The following is a 27,267-nucleotide window of genomic DNA, read 5'->3' on the forward strand; positions in this document are numbered from 1 at the left end:
GAGTGTTGTCATGGGAAATGGTACCTTAGAAGTGATATATGCAGCTTATAAACTCATATTGGCTCAAAGAGAAACAATATAAATCAAGGTCTTACCTTTTTTTTTAAAGAAATCTTAATGTCTCTAGAATATTTGAAGTAGCAAATTAATGTTTAGATACAAATTTGTTTTCAAATATTACTCTCTTTCAGAGTGGGAGGTTTCTATTTTCATATCTCAGTCAAATACATCTTTTTATATTCATAAATTTATTAACGTTTTTTCAAAAGTATAATGCAAAAGTGTTTATGAATGAACCTATAAACATATTTTTGGTTGTGATGATGATACGAAACATAAACTCTTTATTTTTTATGTTGAATTCTCTTTTCATTACTAAACTTGAATTAATAATTGTATAACTTACCACTTTTCATTACAGTTGCATAGATTCAGAAAGAAGATTTTGATACAAGAGAGAAAGGTATTAGGGTTAAATATAGTGACGATAATAAAGTGACAGCTATAATGTAGTTAATTGTGAAGAGTGTGTAATGAAATGATTTTAGTTGTATCAGATTTCAGCACGTATTGGAAGTATGTGGAGTATATAAGTCTGTGTCTAAATTTTGGTGTGAAAGAGGTGACACCGTTTTTGTTGGAGATGTTAAATTTAGGTTTTTCTTCTTCCAACGATTTTATATCTTTTTAATGATTGAGTTATGAAAACACATTTTGCAGATGGAGATGACATAGAATGACTCTAATGGACCAGATGGCCTAAATGGAATTAAAATCTTAACTTTCATCTACACAACATGTAAACATAACTGATCACTTTTCATTACAATTACATAGATTTAAAAAGAGGATTTCAGCACATCTTAGAAGCAGGTGGGTATAGAAGTCTTTGTCTAAACTTGGTATAAAGGAGGGTGACACCGTTTTTGTTGAAGATGTGCTTATTCCAATGATTTAGTATCTCTTAATGATTATTATGAATACATTTTGTAGAACCACTTAATTTACATTAATAAAATTTATTCTTTAACATTAAAAGAACAAAACTTATAAAATTAATAAAAAAATTAAAATAGTGTAAGTTCATGTTTATATTTATATAAGAATATTTAGTTCATATAAATTTGTTTATAAAAAATTAAAATATTGTAAGTTCATATATGTATATATATTTTCTTTTAATATAAATATATATTATTTTATTATTAATTTTATATAAATATTTTTTTTCATTATATATAAACATATTGAATTAAATATCGTATAAAAACTTCATTTATATTTTTTTTACGTAAAAAGTAGGGTATTTTACTAGTTTATTTAAAAAATATTATAATTATAATTCAAAAAATAATAATAATTTAATTTAATTGATTATTAATATTAAATAAAATAAATAAATTATATAATATATAATATACATTAAAAATATTAATTCAATTTTATTTAATTAATTTCATAAGTTGTATAAAAACTGATATTTTATTTTTAGTTTGAAGAAACTTTTATATTAAAATTAAAATTTAGTTTATAAAAAAGAAAGTAAATTAATTTATTTTTTAAAACAAATATTATAATAGTATTTGAATATATATTGAATTATAATTTTATAATATAATTAAATTGATTTATTGATTAATTAGATAATTAAAATAAATGTATTTGGAAATTATACATATCAAATATTTTTGAAAAACAAAATCTAATCTAATTTAATTTATTAAAATTTTATTATTTGTAATTTTTATTTATTTTATAATTATTGAAAACTTATATATACTTACTATAAAATTTGAAAATTTTAATTTCTAAATAAATTTGGTAATTTATTTTTTAACATTATGATGTAATAATTATAAAACAATTAAAGTTTTTTTAATTTTGTAATTCACTAATCAATTTGTTTTATTGTAATGAATTTAGTTATTTTTAATTTTTATAATAAATTTAGTAATTTTATAATTGTGATAAAAATAAGGTAATTTATTTGAATTATTTAATATATTTAATTTATTTATTATTTCTTTATTAAATATATATTTTATAAATAAATTAATCATTATAATTTATTATAATTTAAAACAAGTAAGATTATAGTTTTGTTTTGAATTTTTATCAATACTTTTTATAGCAATAAGATATATATTAGAAAATAATTAATGTCAAATTAATTATTTATATTTTAATCTTTAAATAAAATAAAAAAAAAATATTAGAATTCTTAGTGAATAGAATAAAGCATATTAGTTTTTATTATGTTAATTTTATCTACGAAATAATCTTTATTTGTTTAGATTATAATTAGCTATACTTAAAAACATCCATACACACACTTTAAAATAATTATTAGAATACTCTAAAAGAATATTTAACATTCACAATTTACTTTTACATGTATTTATCTATAAATAAAATAAAAACAAAAATTATTAACATTTCATCGTTGTATAAAATTAAGTTTGTCTTAATAGTTTTTTTTTTTTGGGTCCAATACCTTACTGAATTCTATTAAAGTGGAGATATGTTTTATTTACATAAATTTGGAATTAGAATTAAAATTAAACAGAATAATTTTAATTCTTAAATTAAGTGAAACATTTAATATTAAGAATTTAAATTTAAATTTGTATTGGAATTAAAATTTGAATTTGAATTTGATGTATGTTTTTATAATTTTCAATTCTACTATTTTTAACTCAGAATTATAATTCTAATTTTTTTCTATGTTTTTTATATAAAAATATATTATCATTTTATCATTTAAAATATGTTTAACATGTTAAATCGATAATTAATTTTTAAAATTTAAAATGTTAAAATCTCGAACACATATTTTTTTAAAAATTTAGGGGGTGACACTTTGAATTAATTTTAATTTTTTTTAAGTTAGGAAGTTAAATTTTGAACCAATATTTTGTGTTTTTGAATTTATGAAATTAACATGCCGAACCGATATTTTTTAAATTTAGTAAATTAAAATATCGAACCCGATATTTTTTTTCTTTATGAAAATCGACCTCTAAACAAAAACTCTTAATACTTAAGTTATCCTATGTTGTGTCAAACAAATATCATAATATTTTAGATAATATTAAAAAAAAATGGTATTTATTTTTAAAAATATGAATTGGAATTGATTTACAAGTTTAATTTTTTTTTTCCAAATATAAGAATTGAATGATAATTCAATATCAATTGGAATTTAAATGTCAATTCAAATTTCAATTCTATTTATCCAAACAGAAACATTCACTTCAAATTTAAAACGTTTGTTTGAAAATCAAACTCATAATTTTGTATATTTTAAGAATCATTATTATCACTAGTAGGATACCCCTACGTTGTACGGGAAATTAAGATGTTCTTACATAATTACTAATTGTAAAATAATTCATCCAAGTTACTTCTTTTTTCTCTCTAAAATAAAGTTGCAGAGAGGTTGAAAACAATTTTTTCTTGGCCCTTCAATGAATTTTTTAGCACTTGAGTGTCATATATTTTTAAATTACTTAGATTTGAGTTGATGTTATATTTTGTTTGGTGTGACATCTTATTTAGTCGGATCAAGTTTTTTATTTAGAAATTTTTTTATCAGAATAATTCCCATAATCTTTGATGGATCATTTATTGTTTATCCTCGAAGTTTTTTTATAAAATATTTAATTTAGTAAAAAAGAATATATTTATATGAAGAAAAAATATAATATATATATATATATATATATATAATTAGAGGAAAACATAAAAAATAAAAAATAAAAAATAAAAAATAAGTTATTAGTAATTGTTTCTTGCGTATAGATAAATTGTATAAAATATTTATAAATATATATATATATATATAATATTATATATATATATATATGGAAAAAAATTATGAAACAATTTGTATGAATCAAATATTTTTATATACATATAAACATGAATTTGTAATATTTTTTATTTATGAATTAAATAAAAGAAATTAGTTATTAGCCTATAACAATATTAATTTTTATTAATTTAGCATTAAATATTAATTATAAAACCTCTTAATTCATTTTTTTCTCCACTCAAATATTTTATCAACTTATAAATAATCTTAAATCAACAAAGTCCAATTGCAACAATCACGTTTACCTTTTTTTTATAATTAATATTTTACTATACATTTTTGTTAGAGGTTTTATAATTAATATTTAATGTAAATTTATTTAATTAGAAATTTGAATTAATATTAATATAATTTAATTAAGAAAAATAGATAAGAGAGAAATTATACTTTGATGTTAATTTTTATTGTTAGTTTAATAAATAATATTAAACGTATATATATTTGTATTATATTATATTATATTATATTATATTATATTATATTATATGGTGGAAAACAAAATAAAAGTCTAATTTAATTGCAAGATTTTATAATTAGTATTTAATGCTAAATTAATAAGAATTTATGTTGTTGGAGGTTTTATATTAATATTTTATTATATGTTTTTGTTGGAGGAGATTATATGCTAAAGATAATATATATATATGAGAGATAAGATAATAAAAATATTAATTAGAAAAAAAAATTAGTAAATATAGAAGGAGAGATACATTAGTAATTATTATAAGAGAAATTTTAAGAATTATTATTATTACTATTAGAAATATTTGTAAAAAAAAGTTAAGAGAGAAAAATATATATATTAGGTGAAAGAAAATAATTAATATAGAGTATTAAAGAAAGAAAAAAAATTGAAGATTTTATATTAATATTTTATTATGTTTTTGTTGGAATAGATTATATGTTAAAGATAATACATATACGAGAGATAAAATAATAAAAATATTAATTAGGTAAAAAATAGTAAATATAGAAGGAGAGATAAATTAGTAATTATTATAAGAAAAATTTTAAGGATTATTATTATTACTATTATAAATATTTGTGAAAAAAGGTTAAGAGAGAAAATAATTAATATAGAGTATGAAAGAAAGGACAACAATAATTAATTATATTAGGTGAGAGAAGATATATATATTATTATTATATATATGATTATTATTTAGGAAAAATAAAATTTATAATTTTATTATCAGTTTAATAAATCATATTAAATGTTATTATATATTTATATAATAAATATATTATATAGTATTATTTTGTATATTATAAATATTTTTTATAATATTAATTAGAAAAAAATAGTAATTATAAAATAAGAGATAAATTAATAATTATTATTAGAGAAAATTTGAGAGTTATTATTATTATTATTATAAATATTTGTAAAAGAGAAATTAAGAGAGAATATATATATATATATATATATATATATATATATATATATATTATTATTAGAGAAAATTTGAGAGTTATTATTATTATTATTATAAATATTTGTAAAAGAGAAATTAAGAGAGAATATATATATATATATATATATATATATATATATATATATATATATATATATATATATATATATATATATATATATATATATATATATATATATATATATTAGATATATATATATTAGGTGAGAGAAAATAATTAATATAGAGTAAGAAAGAGAGAAAGTATTAAAATTATTAATTATATTAGGTGAGGGAATATATATTATTAAAGAAATGATTGAGATGGTGAAAATGGGAGAGAGAATTTTAAATGGAATGACGTGGCACATTTTAATTGACCGAAAAAATAACAAAATTTCTCATTCTAATAAATTATAAATATTTTATATAATATTATTTTGTATATTATAAATATTTTTATAATATTAATTAGAAAAAAAGTAATAATTATAGGAGGAGAGATAAATTAATAATTATTAATAGAGAAAATTTAGGAATTATTATTATTATTATAAATATTTGTAAAAGAGAAATTAAGAGAGAAAAATATATATATAATATGTGAGAGAAAATAATTAATATAGAGTGTGAAAGAGAGAAATAACAAAAAAATATTATTTATAATAGGTGAGAAAAGATATATATATTATTATTATATATATGATTAATATTTAGGAAAGAAATTTGTAATTTTATATGGTACATGACTGGATTATAATTGATGATGATACATTAAAAATAGATAATAAAAAAACAATTTATTTGAATTAAAAAATTTTAAAAGTACAATCTAATTAAGATTAATATATATACAAAATTTATTTAAGATAACACAAAATCCATCAATTACACTAATAAGTTGGAGAATTAAATTATTAAATATTATCAATATCTTCAACCTCTTCACAAAAGATTGACTTTAATCTTATATTTATTAAAAACAATTCCGCCTTGGTTATCTCTAAAATTCAAAATGCATCAACCCACCAATGTCATACAATTTTTGACCGTCAAAGGCTAAATCTGAATCAGATAACCATGCATCAGATAACCATTCTCTACCCCATTCACAGCTTCTTTAACCAATCTTACAATCGCCTCTAAAATCGCAATTGACGCCATCGCCATCACCAAACCTTCTCCCCTTTCAAATATGCAACATTTATCGTTGTTATCTGAAACTTTACGCATTTTCCAAGTTAATTGGCCAGAAAGAAGAGTAAGAGAGGAGGAAGAAAATATTAGTGTTTGTTGACGTGGTTTAATTGCAAGATTTTATAATTAATATTTAATACTAAATTAATGAGAATTCATTGTGGGAGGTTTTATAATTAATATTTTATTATACGTTTTTGTTGGAGGTTTTATAATTGATATTTAATGAAAATTTTGAATTAATATTAATATAATTTAATTAACAAAAATAGAGTTGGAGAATTATTTATTAATATATGATGAGCATTATTTTATACATTGTTATTATTAAATATAAAAATAAATATGTTATGTAATATTATATATTTTAATATAAAAATTATTAATAAAGCAATATTTTATATTATTAGTGTGAAAAAAATATAAATATCTATATGGTAAAAAGAGAAAAAAAATACTGAAATATATATATATATATTAGGAAAGAAATTTATGTATATAAATATGTATATATATATATATATTAGGAGAGAGAAATTAATTAAAATAAATAAAGTAGGAAAGAGAAATTACTTGATACGTGGATGATTTAGGAAAGAGCGTGTAAAACACCTACAACATTTTAAATTAAGCGTTATTAGATATATATAGATTTGAGCTATATTAGTTGTTTTAATAAATACAAACTCAAATATTTCAAGTGGCAAAATCATGTCTGAGATACGAAATATTTTAAGGGTTCGATTTTTACTAAAAAAAAAGCTCTTTAAATTAAAATGAGAAGTCATAATCGTGGTCTAATTTTTTAAATTAAAAAAAATATAGGAGAGAGAATTACTTAGCTCAATCTGATTTTATTGATTAAAAAAATAAAATAATTACTCTATTTTCTCATTTTCTTCACACTTTTTTTTTATCAACCAACTAAGATATTATATCATTCCTTTTTCAATTTATCTCCTAAATTTTTTCTCTTTATCACTCTTTCCAACAATAATAAAGAATACAAATTTCTTTGTGAACTAAGGGAGTTGTGCTCCAATAAAAAAAAATATTGGAGTTATGCTTTTGCACCATTTTTATAATCTAAATATTTTTTTTTATTTTTTTTAAGTTAAGTATATATTAACAAATTTAATAATTTGAGGCGTGTTTAGTACGTGGTTTTGTACTTCTGAATGGGAAAGGGATTATGTTTGGTGCGTCGTTTTAATTAATGAACTGGATTTATTTTTCTCTATCTTTCATATTCATATGATTCTCTCTTCACTCCCACTTTTACTCATCATTCACTCCTCCTCACCTCTCTTTAGTAATTTTTTTTATCGTCTTTTTTATTCTTTTTCTTTTCTTCATAATATTTTAACAGGTCTATTTCTCTCTTCTTTTTTTTTTCCTCATATTAGAACATATAATTTTGTATAAGATTCTTTAAAAATAAAATTATAGATCAAATTATTACAATTTGATTTTCTTTTATTTTAATGGATATATATAACTTGTTTATTATGTGTAATTTAATATATGTTTATTAGTTTTATTTAAAATGATATTTTATAATTTTAATAATTCTCATTTAATTAATTTTAGTATAAAATAATAATTTTTCCATATCAAAATCAAATAAAAAAAATATACTGACATAAATTAATAATTATCAAAATTATTTTTATTCAAATAAATACGTTAAAATTTATAATATAAATAAATCAAATTATATCAATAATAATTAATAAATATATATATAAAGAGAATGAAAAATTAAACATAAAATTTATTAAAAAAAATTAATTTGGACTAATTATTTCTCTTTTTCTTATCTATTTATTTATTTGTTTGTTTATATATATATATATATATTGAATTAATTAATTTATTTATATATTTTTAATTGAGTAATAATAAGAAAAAAATAAACAAGATTAATAAAACTTATAAATATATAAAAAATTATTAATTACTGTACAAATCAAATATTATCAATATTATTTCTTTACCCCAACAAAACAGTAATTATTATCGATTCATAGCGTCCTCTTTTGAATTGCTCTATATAAGTGGTAAAAAAATATAGTCTTAAAATTTAGTTTTTTTTTAAACAAAATTTGTCATGCAAGATTAAGACATTGGATTAGATATTTTTTTAAATAATTTAAATTTAATCAGGATAATTATTTAAATATTCAACCATATACACTTAATAATTCACATTTAACTTGATATTATATCCAACACTAATAATATATCAATTTTTATTATAAAATTTAAATTTTGTAGATACATTGGATGGAATGTTCGGATCAATTTAAATGTACACCACTAATATACCCTTTAAAAAAATATATAATAATATATTTTCTTAACCTAAAATTATTATAATATCATAACAATTACTCTATCACATAAGTATCTTAATCTAAATCCTACAAATAGACTTCCTAAAAGCATAAATAATACTGAAAAAGACAAATACATAGCAAACAACTAAGAACTTATATTGTTTCTCATACTTAAATTTTTCTTTCTAAAAATCAAAATTTATTCTCTAACAAAGCTAGAACAACCTCACAATCACGAGATCGTACGAAACAACTCACCACCGTCAACTTTCAAACGAAAGTAAGGCGGTATGCCAACTTTAGACAAGTTGAGATCAGTCCTACTCATCAATAAGAAAATTTCAACAATTAAAAGATTGGCAAAATAAAAAACAAATTATTCCATAAAAATAGAACCTTTTTCATTGAAAGAAAAAAGGAATGGTGACAATAAGGCATTTTTTCAAATACCAGATGTTTTACTGTTGAACTAATAAGAAACCTAAGAAATACAAAACAAAAAACAAAACAAAAAAATCCTATATGCCATAGCTTTGAAATCTCTATCTTATTTCTTTACTCCATTGCATATTTCAACAATTCTATCATCCGCCAAAATAAGCCTAACCCAACACAAATATAGATTGCTCAAAGCCATCTAGAGGAAATGGGAAAGACAAAAAAAAAAAAAAAATAATGGAAAAGAGAGAATCAATCACCTTACATGGGTGTAGTAGAATGGCTAAACCAAGATCCTATGTTACCATTAGTATGCCCATTCGAAGAAGGAGACAAACCGACACCCATTTGAGGGGCATTTGATGGAAACAACAATCCATTTCGATGTTGGAGAGTATGGATCTGTTTTAGACCTTCTTCGTGGATATGTGCTACTGTTTCTAATTCCTTCATCGATAAAGCTTCTAAACCTGCTCCATATAATGGTGCATTCCTCGACATCTCTTCTCGGAGTGAGACATCGAGGCTGTGAATGTATTGCTGCAAGGATAAACCAAGTAACAAATATTATGTTATGGTTGTAAATTTTAAGCCAAATGAAGAAAAAGCACACACAATAATATAGATCTTCAGATAATTTTATATCAAATGAAGCCATCTTATACCAAAAAGAAAAAATAACCGTTTTCAAATAAGGAATGTTGACGGGAAATAAGAATGGTTGAAGCCTCTTAGATGAGAGAATAGAGGATTAAGAGATGACTGCAAACCTCCATTCCATTCAACATACTCACATATAGAAGGATTCTACCATACTTTCTAATCCTATTTACAGTTAGTTGGGTCACTTACTATATCTACAATTTGTTATCAAGGTTTAATGATCCATACAGAAATCTACATTTTGTCAAAACTTACAATGAAAATGAAAATAATATGGAAGATGATTCAAAAAATAATATTTATCCAAAATCTGATCAAATAATCTAGTTCATAATTCAAGAAAATAATATTTATACCAAATGAAGCAAAAGATCTACAAAACAAAAAGGAAAACCACTTTCAATTTTAAAATACTTGTTTTCAAATAGGCTCATTATGATACAAAGTATCTAGAAAACTAGGGTTGAGACAAAGAAATCACTGGCGAGGAGAAGAATTTCATTAAGTGGAAAGAAACAAAATTACAATAAAACATATATTTGAATGATTCAAACTAACAGGACTCCACACATATTTATACAATTGAGTGATTGACCAACTAACTACTTAACCAAAAGAGACGCTTTTTTTTTCTGGAAGAGCAAATTTTGATTTGTAATCTCATCCAGCTCAAACTTGGTTTGACATCCAGACTAAGATCCAACTTATGAGCTAGTAAAAAGTCTAACTACACTTTTATACGAAACGAAAATATGTTCATTTGCCAAATAATGCTGATCCAACTACGAAAAAAATCGAGATGAGACAAGGTCTGCATTTTTTACCAAATATTTAATAATAAGGTCTCAAGAAAATGTATCATCTATACCAATAAAAAAATGTATCATGAAGATTGAGATTAGCAAGACTATCTAGCAGCAAAGTAGAGTAGAAGAGCAACAAAATAACTATGGCTGAAATGAGAACCTGACAAGCCTGTAATTTGGACTCCATGCCATCAATGTATGCTTCACATCTAGCGATTTGTTCTTCTTTCTCACGTTTTTCCCCTTCACTTTGCCCTACTGTCTGCGTCAACCTTCGAACTTCATCCTCAAGTGACTGACGGATCTCTTCACGTGAAACATTTTCCGTGGCATAGCGTTTTAGCTCATCATCAAATCTTTTGCGGGCAGATTCAGCACTTTTTAACCTCTCGGCTAGAGTGTTTTTTTCCTTCATAACTTTCTGCCATAGATAAGTAAATCAAAATCAACCAAATATGGGACACAACTTAGCACTTAATCTAAATGATTTAAGTGTTTATTTAAATTTGTGGAAATATCAAACTAGGCCTATCAAATCACACTTTTATCATTTCCAAAAACATTTACCCTAAGTGGTTGGGGTTGTTTATCTTGACAACAAAGGTTTATTTATCCTTATCTAAGAAGTTGTACTTTCATTTAATTAGTTTTCTTCTAGTTTCCTATCCCCAAATATATGAAGAATCCTCTCTTTAAATCTCTATAAAATTAGTTCATTTGATAACTGTTATTATATCACAAAATTAGATTCAGCTCAAACTAAGCTACAAAATCTGAATTAATTCAATAAGCTATGAATGACTTGACTCAATAGCATCCAAAATACAACTTTAACCCTAGAGATTACTCAACTTATGTCATTATAAGGGTAAAATAGTATATGTTGTATCTTCCCAGCATTAATTCCAAATTTTATCAAATTAACTTACATATCATGTACTTGAAATTTAGATATTTCATTTGCTTTATTCCGCATTTATTTTCATACATGTGTTCAATTAACACTTGACACTTAAATTCATCATTTCCAATTCACCCTTAATATGCCCTTTGGTCTTCTGAACACCCACTATATGCATATTACTTATGATCTATGACTAACCTCGATATGAGTACTACCATTTCAAAATATTCAATTATCATCTACTTTGTACAAGATACTACTAAGGAAACCATCTGGTATTCTTCACAAATTGCACGCATTTTCCCCCAATCATAAAGGAAACAGATATATGTATATAACTTATAATCAGGCTAGTTAGTTACCTTCAGTTCATCGCGTTTTCGAGACTTGAGCTGCGCAAGCTGTGTTTCTGTGTCGTGGAGACGGTCTTGAAGGGCTTTCTTCTCAGACACAAGCTTAGCAACTTCATCCTCTTTCTCGGAACGAAGCCATTCAAGTTGATTTTCTGCTTCTTGTATCTGTTCTGAGAACTCCTTCCGCTCTCGAGCAGAACGATCTGTCTCGGCCTTGAGCTCAGACTGGCATGACATGGATGCATTCAAAGTTACCATCCAAGAAAGATTCAATACAATATATATGATAAAAGAAATTGGACTGTTTTGTAATAGAAAATAAATCCATGTTGAACATATCATGTTTGCCAATAAACAGTAAACACAATGATTCATGATCGAGAAAAAAAATCTCATCTCTGTACCAAATGAAGCAAAAGATTACACTATAATTTGGGTGATGATCTAGAAAATAATCTGAATACCAAATGAAGCAACACAAATCTCCCATAATCAAGATCATGATCCAAAAGATAATTTAGTTGATCCATAAAAAATCTCATACCAAACTAAAGAAATCCACTTTCAAATTTAACTTTGATAATTTTCCAATATGATTTTTTTGTTTTCAAAACCAGAGTTACCCTAGAGGAAGCTAGCACGACCCCCACAGTCATGACATTTCACTCTCATTCAGCTTAGTGGGAATCGAACGTGAGACATTTGGTCTCGTAGAGAAGACTTTTCCTAATTGAGCTACCCAGTTGGGTTAATTTTCCACGGAGATTGTGACAAAGATAGTTTACAAATAGGCTAATCACTCCAATATATAATACCTTAAGACGGCTGTTAACAGCCTCGGAATCACTTAGTTTTTGCATTAATGAAGCCTTCTCTTTAGCCATGTCGGAAATTTCGACTTTCCTCTCCTCACGGATACGAACAATTTCATCTTCACTACCACATAGCTGATGCCAAAGAGCTGCTCGATCAACATTTGCAAGTTCGGTTACCTCACGCATCATGCTTAGAACTGGCCGTACTATTTCTTCTTCTTCACACATCAATATAACCAAAATTTCCAAATCCAGGTCAAACTCACGGCAGTTATCCATTGTGCTTACAGCACGATCGACAAGCCTCTTAATCATCCTCAATCTATAAGACTCATTAGTATACCATTTGAACAGTATAGTATACAAAGTCTTTACAAATTCTCTAACAGAGGTATCTCTTGAAAGGGACAGAGTCTCAGCAAGACCAAGTATAGATGAAAAATCATCCCGCTCGACTCTCAGCTGCTCAATTGTATCTCCATCAATTACCACATCTGAATCCAAACAATCCGCGACATATTGTGCAAGCCTTCTTTCCAAGACCATGGCAACAGACTGAGGCGTAAGTGCCCCTCGAGCCACTGATCTCTCAAAAATCTGGGAAGCTTCGATAGCAAGGCAAGGAATTGATAGCATCTCAATCAAGACATAGATGTCTGAAAAACGACGGTTTTCAGAACTAGTGGAATTTTCGCCAAAGACAAATAGTCCAGAAGATGTTGTTGGCCTTTCGCCTGAATCACTGTCGCAATCTATATCTCTTAAAATAGCTTCAGCAACGTCTGGACAGCTATTTACCATTCTACCCATATAATCAAGGATGCAGGGGGAAACCTCCTCTCTCAGGTCTTTCAGCCTATTACGAACAGACCTTACCTGCAAAGGAATAATACAAATCATACATACAAACATTAAAAACACAGGATTCTCAAGTTCTCATCATGGAAATGGATGCAAACCGCTTCTGAAAGATGTTGGCTCTGTAATGCAGCCTTGAATATAAAGTCAACTGTTGCTGTGAGAGGTTCATCATTTGAGTCTTCCAAGAGCCCAAAGGACTGGAAGAGTATACGCTCCCAGACATCAGTACTACACTCTAATTGGCTTAGAGCACCAAATACCTGATAAGCAAAGATTTACAGTTATGACAAGAATAACACCATAAACTACAAATGTCAATTCAACGTGGCTTGATGGCTGAATTGTTCAATAAACAAGACTTGGTATTTACCATGTTTGTATTATTAGAAGTCATTCTTGTGTCAACTTTATTAATACAATCTTATACATTTAAAAAATAAAACTCTAGAAGCCTAGGCATTGTTTGATGTGTGTTGTTTGAGATAATTTCCAATGACCCACTATCCAATCAACAATCAGATCGATAAAATCATCACACAAAATACCCTTTATCATTAAAAATAATATGTATATTCCTAATGTCTTTTTTACTCAAATATCCCCAAATGACTTGAAAATAATCACCTGATTATTCAAATAGCCCTAGATAGGTGATTATTTTCAAATAACCCTATTTCAAACAAGACCCATAAGTGTTTTGTTTGATGTGGATTATTTGGGATTCTTTTCAAATAAATCACAATCTCATCATTCAACAGTCTCATAATTCAAATCATCAACCAAAATACTAATTACCCTTTATTATTTATAAGACTTTAAAATATTAATTACTGAGCATATTTTAGTCTGATGTCTAAATAATCTAAATAAACCACTTTATACGTGAAACAAATTTTTTTTCTAAAAATACGAAAAATAATGCAGAAGCATTAATATGATCTCACAGGAATTCTCAGTGCCGGTTCTGCGTCAGGCTTCTCGAGCCTCTCCATAAGTGCACAAGCAGCAAGTGGATGCTCGGACTGCTCAACCAATTTGGGCACCAAAGCAACGAGGTCAGGCTGCAGATGCTTAGGAGCCTTATCCAAAACAAGAGCAATTTTTTTGGCAGATTGAGGCCTTCGTCTTGGTTCAGGACAACCTTGAGGTATAACTCCATCTAGTGCTCTCAATGAGTTCACAATCAAACCTAAAAGCTCCTCGGATTGCTCTGGCCATTTGGTCTGCAATAGAAAATCTCTGATAAGTCTGTTTGAAACAACTCAAGCAAAGGAATTTGCCACACAAGATGATAAAACTTATACCTTAGAGAGAAGAGAAGCATTTTCCAAAGAATCAGTTGCGGATGTCTCAGGAGGGGAAGTAGGCGTAACAAAACCACTCATATCCGAACTTTGTACAGCAGAAGTGTCGGTTCTTTCAGCAGCTGCTGCATCCAATCTGTCATTTACAGGATGTTTTGCAGATTCGATACTTCCATCTTGAGAATTTTTTGAGTTCACATCCAAGTAATCATCGTTACAACTTCCTTCAGAAGGCTGACAGCATTCCACCATTATATCCAACAACAGATCAATAATTGCTTGCTGCAGAACTTTGACTCCCATCAGCAAATTTAGAAGACTCGGAGATGATTCGTCGTTTTTGTTTGATTTCCCATCATTACCAGCAGATACCTTGGGTGGAAGAAGTAAACGCTTTACTTTAGCAGGATCATCCAGATAAACACGCAGTCCCGTTAGAAAGCCAGCAATTGCACCAGCATCCATAAGAAGCTTCTCTCTTAAAGTAACATGTGGATCTGAAGAATTATCTCCATACGTGAGGTGAAACCCTGCCCTAGTGAGAAGCGTCCCGAAAATATCTTCTTCATCTCCACTAATCTCTTCACTATCATCAGAGTCGATAAGTTCATCAGGATCAGTTGTCAGAGCATCCTGATCATCTTCAGAAGCAAAAACCTGCAGGTTACTATATGAGATCAATACAAAGAAGACTGAATGCCATGGATTAATTTTCAAAAAAACTTGATTTTCATGTCATTAGTACAATCTGAACTAGGGAGGCTATTGAGAATCGTGTAAATTTTATCCGTTTTTAGCCTTCTACAACAGTTATCTTGACCCCACCCATGTCTAATGTGAACAGAAAACATTAGCAAATTGATTGTTCCTTTGCTATCCAGTGACAATTAAGTGTATAACTTTCTAATTTAATCTGTAGAAAGTATAATAAGGAGCACTAATGTAAAGTGTGATTTAACATTATTTCACATATTACTGTGACACAATTAAGGTGTTATCTGGGAATGGTAGCGAGGCTTTTTTTAGACCCTTTTTCCCTGGACGAGGCTAGCACAATAAAGGTAAAAAGTCTTCTTGTGGGCTTCTTCGCATCAACCTGGGAGCATTAGCCAATCTGGTACCTCTTGAAGGAAATGTTCCAATCTAAGTTCAAAGGTATTTTCAAACGGATGCTTAAAGCCAAGTCCGTGTATTGGTACTTTAATGTATTGTGCCTTCTCCGGGTTCGAAAGGTATGCTTTTCAGTATGTCTCTAGAGAGAGCTCACCTCCCACCACCATGACCTCCCACTTCAGTCAAGGTGCTTTCACTGGGAATCGAACTTCCGACTCCAACCTCTTAGAACAGATCATGTTCAAGACACTTTGTTTTGGTTTAATCTTTGGGTTAATGGGATGACACTCTAACATTTTCCACACTTGAGAGATCTGGTTACTAGTGATGCATCTAAGGTGGCTACTATTCAAGATAAAAGGGTGGGTAAATGGAAAAGACAGGCCCATTCGAAGCATAGAGGAGAGCAAGTCGAATTAGAAGGTTAATAGCATGACCTGAATTCTGATTGTGTGTAATAGATGGATTTGGAAAAAGTTTTAAGAAGAAAATATCCCACAAAGAAGGCGCGGGACGCCATTAGGAAAAAGGGTTACAAGAAGTTACTTGCAGGAAGATTGTTTGGAACACTTATAGTATTCTCGGACACTAGTTCATCTTCTGATTCAGTTTGACCAAAGATCAAATTTGGTCCTATATTAATGACCCCATCTGAAAACACTTTTTCACTGTTGGATATCAGATCAAGTTTGAAACTTGAACTTACTGAGACACGGATACAGAAATTTATTGACAGTTTCATATCTGGATCTAGATTCAGTAACATAAAGTGTTTGTTCCCCATGTACAGATGCAACAGTGAAAGACTTGAGCATCTTTCATATGATTGTAAGTTCTCAAAGGTTATTTGGAGGAATATGATGAGAAGTGTCTCAAGAGCTCCTTCATTTTGGAAACACATATTATTTCTCTATCTAGATCAGTTTCCAGATACAAAAACGTTTTGAAACTAAATTTAGTCATAAACAAATTCAAAAATTTATTTACGTTTCCATATCTCGAAAGGATCAGATACAGAAACAATAAGTGTTTCCAATGCAGCACTAGAGTTGAACAGTTGAATAAAAAAATAACTTCTAATCTCATGTGAACAGTTGAATAAATTTGATTGTCATTAAAAAATGAGTATAAATACTCAACCTCCAGATCCGAAAACTCAAACCAGGGACAGCAGTCCAAGATCTCACAAACGAACACGACCGTGTCACGGACAAGGAAACCAGCATCAGCCTCCAGCATGTCTGAAACCTTCATGAATTGTAGAACTGAGTTATTCCACGTCTTTGTACATATTGAAGACACTTTCAACACAGTCTTGGCCGAGTTCTTTTGATTGATTATAGCCATCCTGTATTTGACCCAGAAGTTCTTATCGGGATCAGTTCCACTTGATTGATCACTCTCCAGATATATACAAATTGTGTCAAACGACTCATAAACACCTGCATCATAGGCAAATACAAAGAATGGAAAAAGAAAGAAAAAAGGATTACAAGCCAAAAACACGAGATAGTGAGACTGTTTAACTAAGAACAAAAAAAACACACCAATTCGAAGCTCGCATCCACCAACTTGGAAAAATTTGCTAAAGATTTTCCGGGTCTCCATTATATCTTTGAAAGAGATGAAGTTTTCCACCTTCCATGTGAATGAGCTTCTAACATCAACTGTATCTGTCGGACAGATAGAACTAGAACTCATCTCTAAGTCTTGATTGCCAAAATCTTGCATTATGGACGTCTCTTTGAGTATTAGTACTTCAGCAGAGAATACAACAGTGTCCTGAACGAGAAATCCAGAATCTTGGTCAAAGAGACTAGTCAGTGTCACAAATTCACGCCAGCCCCAGTCCTTTGCAGCTTTGGAGTAACGGTTTTGTGATTCTTTTGAGACAGACTTCTCCTCCATCCTCTGGTTAACAACTGATAAACGGTGACTAACAAAACAACTCCAATCAGTTGATGTGTTTCTTGTATCAGTAACCTCCAGAAATACTGAAAGGTGACAAGGTGGTTGAGACTGTCCTGATACATCAAGAATTAAGAACAGTTTTAATCAGTTCATTTCTATAAAAATGGAGATACAGCTCAAACAGTTTCCATTGTAGACACAGATCACCACGAAAACGATGAGCCATGCCTATCTTCAATCTAACATTTCAAAAGAAAAAACAGAATCAATCCAGTGACTGACAAACAATGAACATTTTTGAAAAATATGATTGTCTATGTATTAAAACAGAATCCATTGGAATAGAAGGCCTTGTTATGGGTTACTTTTTCCATCATCAATCAAATTATTCAAATCATCAACTAAAATATTCTATCTTTGTAACATTTAAAAGTATTGAATACATGATATTTTAGTCATTTAACCCAAATAATCCAATTTTTCATCAAACAATCTTTTTCCCAAAAGATCGGATTATTTAAAACAAAAACATCAAACAAACTCAAAGTCTCTTTCTGTAGTAATTGCATACCACGGGGATAAACAATAAGCCGGCAATCCCTATTGCCAATTTGAAACCTTCTGCTCTTGATACAAAGGCCAGTTATCTTTCTCTTTTTTAGCAGGTCCTTTAACCTGGTGAAATTTTCAATCCTCCAAGTGAACTTTCCCATATGACCATCTGATTTCCTTGCCCCATTTCCTGTCCTAGCTGCAATTAATCCTCCATTCTTTGAGAAGCTGCTGAGCTCCTTAATCACATGAAAAGACGTGCTGAAAACCGCCATATCATCCACCAAGAACCCTGAATCTGACCCAATAAAATCCGACATCTTCATGTAATCATTCCATCCTAAGCTCGTGTTGTCCCCATTTTTGTTATCAGCAGCAAAACGCCCATAAGAGTCTCTATGCATATGATTCATCCCAGGTTTTTGATTCAAAACTGACATTCGGAACAAACACCAACAGCTCCGATCAGATCCCAAAGTTTTCTCGGTATCTTTACTTTCCAAACACATTGATAGATAGTCCACGCCGTTAACAGAGCTCTGGTAAACACTAATTCTAAGGTTACACTCTCCGGCAGGGAAAACCGGGCTCATTATCTTCTGAGTTTTAATCATCTCTTTAAAGAGATTAAAGTTATGAACCTTCCAAGTAAATTTGCCACTCAAAACATCACCAACAGTTGGTCCTGTTACAATTGACGGTGACAAAGAACTCGATTGCAATTCATTGTTATCACGTGAAAAGGTTACGGATTCATTCAATACAAGAATATCAGCAGTTATGAGTACCGAATCGTTATTAAACAAAAATCCAGATTTAGGGTCGAGAATGGAAACTGAGGGTGTAAAATCACACCAACCGTGCGATTTCTTCTTACTCGAGAAACGATGCCATGAATCTCGATGAATAGACTTGGATTCGTCAATAGGATTGACAACGGTGAGACGGTAACTGGCAAAGCAATCCCATTTCGAGGATGACGTACCGCGAGGGTCCATGATTTGGAGATAGATTGAGATGTAACCTGGTAAAGCTTGAGAGTCGCCTTTAGGATAAACCAAAAGACGACAATCGTAACCTCCGACTTCAAAATACTTGCTCCAAAGGGCTCTGGCTTTAAGTTTTGGTAAATTTTGTATATTCCATTTGCATATAGCGGCGAAGTCTCCTCTTCGTTCGACGAGAACTGATTCCTGACCTCCTCCTGTAGGGTCTCTTGAAGCTGCGAGATCTTCTGTCGCTGGAGTGAGAGCTGATTTATCTGAATGTAGCGCCGCCGGGGATACAGATGTAGATGGAGTCATTCTTGCCGAGGCATGAGATTGGTCCGATGATGACAACGAGGAAGATGATGATACCGCCTCGGATGACGATGATGATGATGACGTGTTAAGCTGCTTCATTTGTATCTTCTTCTTCTTCTAGGTTTATCTCTCTCTCTCAAGGAATCTCTCTCTCTCTCTATATATATATATATATATAAATATACAGTATAGTTCTTCTTCTTCTTTCTTTAATTTGAGTTATGAGAGGAAAATAGAGAAGACGGAAGTGAGGAAGGTTACGAGGAGAGAGAAAGAGAAAAGGAGGAAGAGAGAGAGAGAAAACACAGTACGGCGCAAGATAGTTAAGCTACGCACTCCCGGCCTTGCCTATTCTCTTTTCACGATTATGTGGTGGTGGTGGGTACACTTACGACTTGTTTGTTTCATATTATTTATCAATTATTTTGGTTATATCATCTTTAATAATAATAATAATCAAATTTACTATTTTAATTAAATGACAAAATTTTCTTCTTTTTTCTCTTTTATTTTAAATATTATATAGGAAAAATTATATATTTTTTAAAATAATATAATAGTTAGGATTAAATTATCAAATTAGGGTTTACGAGAGAATTCGTTTTTCTTCTTTAAAGCTTTACAATTTTGAATTTTTTTTAAAAAAATTATACAAAAACTAAATTTTGTTAATTTATTATATACACGGTATTTATAAATAAATAAATTATGTCACTAATTTAACCATTAAATGTATGTGGATCGATGGTTATGATTACTGATTCTTTGAAATTCGATAGTTAAAACTCTTATTTCACTGAAATTCGGTAATTAAATTAATTTTACTTATTTATTTATTTATAAATGTTATGTAAATAATAAATTAGCAATCTTTAAAACTATTAAGATAAAATAATTGTTTTGAATAACTTTAATAATAATGTATCCAAAATATGAGATTTGGAAAAGCATTTATGAAATCTCAATTATTCCAATAAAAAAAAACTAATTTGACCATTCATTGGAATAATTAGTATATAGTGATTTATTTCAAAACACTTTTAGGGTTAAATTTAGGTTTCATGACCAAAAAAATTGTATATTTAATTAAATTAACATGTAACTTGCACAAAAAAATAATAATTCTAAAGGGATAATATATTTGATTATTTGAATTTAATTATTTGTTTAGTTTTTTTTTATTATTTGAGATAAATGTTTTTTTTATAAGTAAGGTTAGTTTGATTAGTGTGCATGTGTTATGATATGGAGTTTATTTATATTATTATTCAATACTTTAACTTATTTAGAGTTTGATTAACATTAGTGAGACTTAACCTTTATTATGCATATCAAACCCTTTTTTTCATATTGATTGGAGTCATATTAAGGAATTTACTTTTGTTAAGGTCAAAAGTGATACTTTCTTTGCTGATGTGTTCTAGTGTATAAGGACAGAAGAAATGCTAGAATTTTCTGAATAAAAATTAGAAATAAGGATAAATTTGGAATTAAATTGTGATGGATGATGATGCTCTTATTCATACATGCATACAAATACTCACGAATCCAAAAAATTAGACGATTTATCAGAATTAGAATATCATGTTTGGAGTAGTCACCAAAATTTCGGTCTTCAAGGCGCATTAAAATTTTAATAATTGTGTTGTTTGCTTGTTGTAATCTGTTTAATTTCATTGTGACATGTTTGTTGATTCCATTGAATTAAGGCAATGTTTGTTTTGTCTTAATGTTGAACTCACTTTTTTTTTATCTTTTAGGATTTTTTTTAATAAAATGACCTTTAAGTGGTTTAAAATTTTCAATAATTACAGCTCTAGTTAAAATTTATGTACCACTCAATTTTATTTTCTCATTTTGTCTAAACCCTAAAAAATCATTCAATACATTTGAAATAATTAAGAAATTTAAATATTTTTAAAGACAAGTGGCTTTCAAACAAGGAGTTGATTTTATTATACTTTTTAATTAGTTAATTATTTCAAGAAAAAAAAACACATAAGAAATACAACAATGATACCTAACTTAATACTAAACTCATCTTAATCAAGATATTATTCAACAACTATATACTAAGCATCTTTATTTGTAATTTATTTTATAATCTAATTTGAAATTTATGGGCTGTATTTAAGGTGATTCTCTAATAATTAATATCTTAAAGGTGGTATTTGAAAGTTTCAACATATTTTTACTTATAAGAACAAATTAAATTGATAATCCTAGGATTATCATCTGTCATGGATTTTTAAGAGATTAAAAATTTTAAAATTGAAAAGGCATTATGACTATGTTATGTTAGCCAACATAAAATAAACATTAATAAAATAAAATTAATCGTTATCATTTTTTAATTTTTTTAACGGAGAATTCTTATATTACCTCACATTCATGACATTTACTTCAATTTAAGACGTTTTAAATGAGAATCAAACTCATGACATTTGATATATTAATAATCACAATATAAAACAAATCATATATAGAAAAAATGGAGTTTAAAAATTGACTCTTTTTAACTTGAGAGGTAATAAACAATAAAATTTAAGTGAAAATATTAAATAAACAATTTTACAAACATTTTTTTTTTTTTGAATTTTTAGAAAGTTATAGTATGATACCACATTCTTTATTACTATAGTTTAGGAGAGAAGAATATTTTCAATTGAATTATCATAATTGTTACCATAAAAATGAAAACAACTTTTTACCTTTAAAAAATTTATATCAGTCCATCAAATCTTTGACCGGTAGAGATCACAATTAATGTTGACAAATAGATATAAGAAAATTCAATATAATATTGTGGCTAGATAGATCAATTTTGTTTGGTTTGCATTATCATTTAATAGTAATGTGAACAAATAAATGAGAAATAGTTTGACAAAAGAAATATTTGTATATCTTAAATGAATAAACTAATTTTTATTTCATAATATCTTGATAATCATTTTTCGAAAGGGAGTAATATCTCGAAAAAATATATTTGTAAAACTTAAATAAATAAGCTAGTTATTATGTTATAATATTTTGATAATTATTTTTCGGAAGGAAATAATATCTCAACGATAATGATAATTATAATAATAATTAAGATAATTTTGACTTAAACCGTGATGAAATTCCTTAGTTGTGGTGGATTGTTGTACAATGTCATATTTCATCCATTTATGGTTTGTGGTGTTATTTTTTATGAATATATTTATTCATGGAGGATAGTTTTACTTTTTTTATCTTTTTAATTTTGAATTTTAGTTATTTTTTGTACTTGTTAACAAGATATCATAATAATTCCTTTTTTTATATGAACTTTTTAAAACTTCAATTATGGAGATTGGAATAAATAAAACATAAAGAGATTATATTGGACTTATTTGAAGAAACTTTTATATTTTGAGTATGAATTTAGACCAAAAAAATCTCCAATAAATTTAGGAATCTATCTTTTGATTAATTTTATGTTTCAAAATGTTGTCCCAAATTAATTATTTGACCAAATAAATGATTTCTCTTGCCAAACATTGATAATATACCTTAAGTATTAATGTATTAATGGAATCATAAATTTATTTTTTTAAGCTTTATAATCTAACATTGAGTCAAACAAGCCTTTAATTCTAAATAAGATAGTGTGGTGAAAGAAAATAATGATTATTGGTGATGATTTTAAGGAAATATATATATATATATATTTTTTTTTGATAAAAAGACTTAAAAGAAATATTTATATATATATAAATAAAATAAATAATAATAATTTAAAATAGAGGGTATTTTAGTATTTTGATTAATGAATTGATTGATTTAATGAATGAAAAATAGAGTGATGTGATAATTGATTTTGTTGAGTTATTTGAAAAACACAAATACGAACGACGCTTAAATTATATATTTTTTTAAATTAGTTAAATCATCAATTAAATCATAAAATCATTCTTTTATTATATATTTTTATAATATTACTAATATTAAGTCGATCTTTATTTTAATATATAATTCTAGCATCACTTAACATTTATGATACTCATTTCAACTTAAAACATTTTAAAAATATTTTAAGTGAGAATTAATCAAACCCGTGATATTTGATTTCTTAAGAACCATACTCTTTTTGCTTGAAATACCTTAGTGAATTATTAAGTTAATCATTTAATACAAAATGTTAATTTTCAGATATTTTTCTTAATAAAAAAAAAAAACACATTTAGTTTGAAATAACCCATATCAAACAATGCTTTGAGTTTGGATTGGTAACCAAATGAATGGAAACCCTTTTCATTATGCTAGAAATCTATGTATTAATTTTTTTTTAAGATTTCAACTCATACAAAAAAACATTAGGAACAAATAAGTCAGTCAATATTGTTCAATTTTGTGGAGAATTATGAGGCCAATGTCTTTATGATCCATTCCCCAAATAAGTGCACATATGACATAATCATATCAAAGTTCCCACATTGAATGTTACCTATTTTTTTTTTTTTCGCAATTCTATCCCACACAATTTTGACAAAGATAATCTCGGAAACAATGCACGATAATTTACTTACATTTAGAAGAAGAGAATTGGATCCGATCTCAAAAAAAATCTTAAACTCTTACTACTTCACACACAAGATGGTAATGCTAGTCCATGACAAGCAAAAGCCACCACAAAATAAATAAGAACAAGAACAATTATAATCAGTCCTCCCCTGCAAAACAAAAAACATATTAAAATGTGAAAAATCTCTTAAAAAATGATCTAAAAAACGTTGATTCGGTTAGAACAAACGTAAGCTTGACGTTTCTCCACCACATTGTACTTCTGAATCGACGAGTTTGCTTTCTGAAACGAACAGCAGTTCCTTGCATATTAGCAGTTTTATCGACTAATAGCTCTAAACGATCACCTCTTTCCAATACCTTATCGATATTCTCGATCATAACATTTCTTACCTACAACATTGATTACAAAAATATGCATAGTATACATAAAAATTTGAAAACATATTCCATGCATGATGCTTGTAAATAATCAATCAAAAATTCATTACCTGACTCATTTCACCTTTAAGACGATTTATCCTATCTGCATTTGGATCGTTTGAATAATACTCGACTTGCTGACTTAACACCCTCGAGAATTCATCATGCATTGCATAAGCATTGGCTGAAAGAACTGCCCTTCCATAAGTCTTCACAAATTTTTGATGAATATCTTCCAAAAATGCAAAAGGAATCCTCCCTACAAATAAATAAAACGTATTTTCAATTAGAATCGAACCTGATAATAAAAAACAGCAGAATCAAGGGGCAAATACCTAGCATAAATGATTCTTCATTGCATGATCTCAGTGATGTACTAGGGTTTGCAGGTTTAAATTCAATTTTCATTTGATTTGATGTTCTTGAGAAGGTAAATCAGATTGATTATGTTAATTAACCCTAGCTAAGATGTTCATGTTGATAGTGTACTTATGATCATCGATAATCAAACATTTGAAATGAATCAGGAGATTGGAAAGACAGATAAGATTAAACATTTGAATATGTTACTTACTTCCAGCAGTTTCGTCGGCCATACAGAGAACGGATAAGCCATCAGTGCGTTTGACGTGAAAGATGTAGCGATCTTGAGAGTAGGAGACGTTTGTATCATCGGCACCGGTTATCTTCTCCAGGATCTGTCTGGCGATTGAGCTGGCGTTCGTGGAAGCCGCACTGTACTCGGCTAAGACAACGGATCCTCTCGCCACTAGGGCGTACAGAATCGCCATATCCGAACGATTCTGGTTTCGGTCTGCTGGTTATCTGTACTACTTACTGGTTATACGGATCAGAGTGATGGAGAAGTAAATGAAGGATTTGAATCAGGAAAGGAGGTATGATTATGCATCTTTGAGATTAGGTTTGATGGATTGATTGATTGATTATACGAATGCAAACAAGGAAGGAAGGAACGAATCAGCAGACGACAACAAGAGAAGAACGAAACAGAATTAACTAACTTTCTCTCTCTCTCAATTCATCCATTACTAATTTCATTCAGAAATTATAAAAAAAAAGAAAGAATAATATCAGTTTTGTGTTTTTTTTGGGTTTAATATTTATATAAAAAAATTGAATGGTTCTATTCATTCTAATATGTAAATTATATATATAAAAATTATAACATTAAGATCCATTAATCTAGAGATCTCAAATATGTTAATTAAGCTAACCATGTATAAATTAACCACCCAGATAACTATTAATTGATTACATTTATTATTGTTGAAATTCATTAAATGTATGTTCTGGAAAATAAGATCTTATCTTAACATCTATTCAGGATGTTCATGCATTTAACGATTAAAAGCATTATTAAAAAAGTGATACTTTTGATGCGTGAATTTGGTATATCTTGTAGTATAAAGGATGAGAGCCTCACGTGTTGCTTCTCTAGTTGGTCCACATGAGCTCGTCAAAATTCAGTTGACTTCGACTGCTAGGACGAAATAACAACAAAAACAATTTAATTTTTTATGAGAAAAAAAATGAGGTTTTCGATTACTGCTTCTCTCTCCCATATCCCTATTTAAGCTGTTAAATTAGAGAGTCAGGGAAGAGAAAACCAAAAGACCATCTTTTGGCATTCCTCCTTTTTGGAATTAATATTCATGATAAATATTTTATTTCATAAATAAAATATTATTTCTATAATGTTTCCATAATCAATTTACCATTATTAATTATTTTATTTCATAAATAAAATACTATTTCTATCATGTTTCCATAATCAGTCAATTATTTTATTTCATAAATAAAATATTATTTCTAATTATTAATAATATCTAATATATTATTCAGAATTGAATTTCATTCTCATTAATATATTCTGTCATTCTAAGTGTGTGACCTCATAGGACTCCATTATAATAGTTGTGGGTTTAACCCATTAATCGTAGTTGGCTTCTAGCAAAACATTGCAACTCCTAATATAATCAGATTAAATTATTACCGTTAATTGTCCTATCTAGATTTAGTCATTGCACATTAAATTAAATGACACATTTTCTTCAATTACATCCGCAATCGAAATATGTGGGCGATATATGCTAAGATTGGATCGAAATTCTTTAAAAAGAACTCTCGGAATCCCCTTTGTGAAGTGTCCACAAGTTGAAAGTGAGATGGGAAATGAAGAACTCGAACCTGACTGCATGAGATCTTCTCACGAACAAGGTGAATGTCCATCTCAATGTTCTTGGTCCGTTGGTGTTGAACGAGATTACTGAAAAGGTAAATCGTACTCATATTATCACAGTAAACAAGAGTAGTAGTGAGAACCGAACAATGAAGTTTTAGGAGTAAATCCGTAGCCAACAAATTTCCGAAACCACATTCGCAACGCCCGATACTCAGCCTCGACACTAGAGCAGGACAAAGTGGTTTGG

At 27.8% G+C, this 27,267-nt stretch overlaps 2 protein-coding genes across 3 annotated transcripts; both read right to left on the reverse strand.

Moving 5' to 3' along the window:
• Positions 1-9,204: 9,204 nt before the first annotated feature.
• On the reverse strand, positions 9,205-19,994 carry LOC124932866. Of its 2 annotated transcripts, XM_047473577.1 has the most exons (10): positions 18,565-19,993; positions 17,630-18,106; positions 17,223-17,524; positions 14,970-15,626; positions 14,610-14,888; positions 13,764-13,925; positions 12,805-13,680; positions 11,999-12,214; positions 10,893-11,153; positions 9,205-9,803 (listed from the first exon to the last, which is right to left on the reverse strand). In XM_047473577.1, exons 1-10 carry the CDS (start codon positions 19,946-19,948, stop codon positions 9,525-9,527), a joined length of 4,893 nt encoding a protein of 1,630 aa, XP_047329533.1. In that variant the 5' UTR covers positions 19,949-19,993; the 3' UTR covers positions 9,205-9,524. The 2 variants fall into 2 exon arrangements, with proteins under 2 accessions (XP_047329533.1, XP_047329532.1); XM_047473576.1 differs by having other exon boundaries at positions 17,223-18,106; positions 18,565-19,994.
• A 4,373-nt stretch (positions 19,995-24,367) lies between these two features.
• On the reverse strand, positions 24,368-25,773 carry LOC124931976 (vesicle-associated membrane protein 711-like). The gene is made up of 4 exons (XM_047472569.1): positions 25,392-25,773; positions 24,886-25,076; positions 24,624-24,787; positions 24,368-24,543 (listed from the first exon to the last, which is right to left on the reverse strand). Exons 1-4 carry the CDS (start codon positions 25,606-25,608, stop codon positions 24,456-24,458), a joined length of 660 nt encoding a protein of 219 aa, XP_047328525.1. The 5' UTR covers positions 25,609-25,773; the 3' UTR covers positions 24,368-24,455.
• Positions 25,774-27,267: the final 1,494 nt, after the last annotated feature.

Source organism: Impatiens glandulifera, chromosome 3 (assembly GCF_907164915.1).
Source record: "Impatiens glandulifera chromosome 3, dImpGla2.1, whole genome shotgun sequence".
NCBI lineage: Eukaryota > Viridiplantae > Streptophyta > Magnoliopsida > Ericales > Balsaminaceae > Impatiens > Impatiens glandulifera.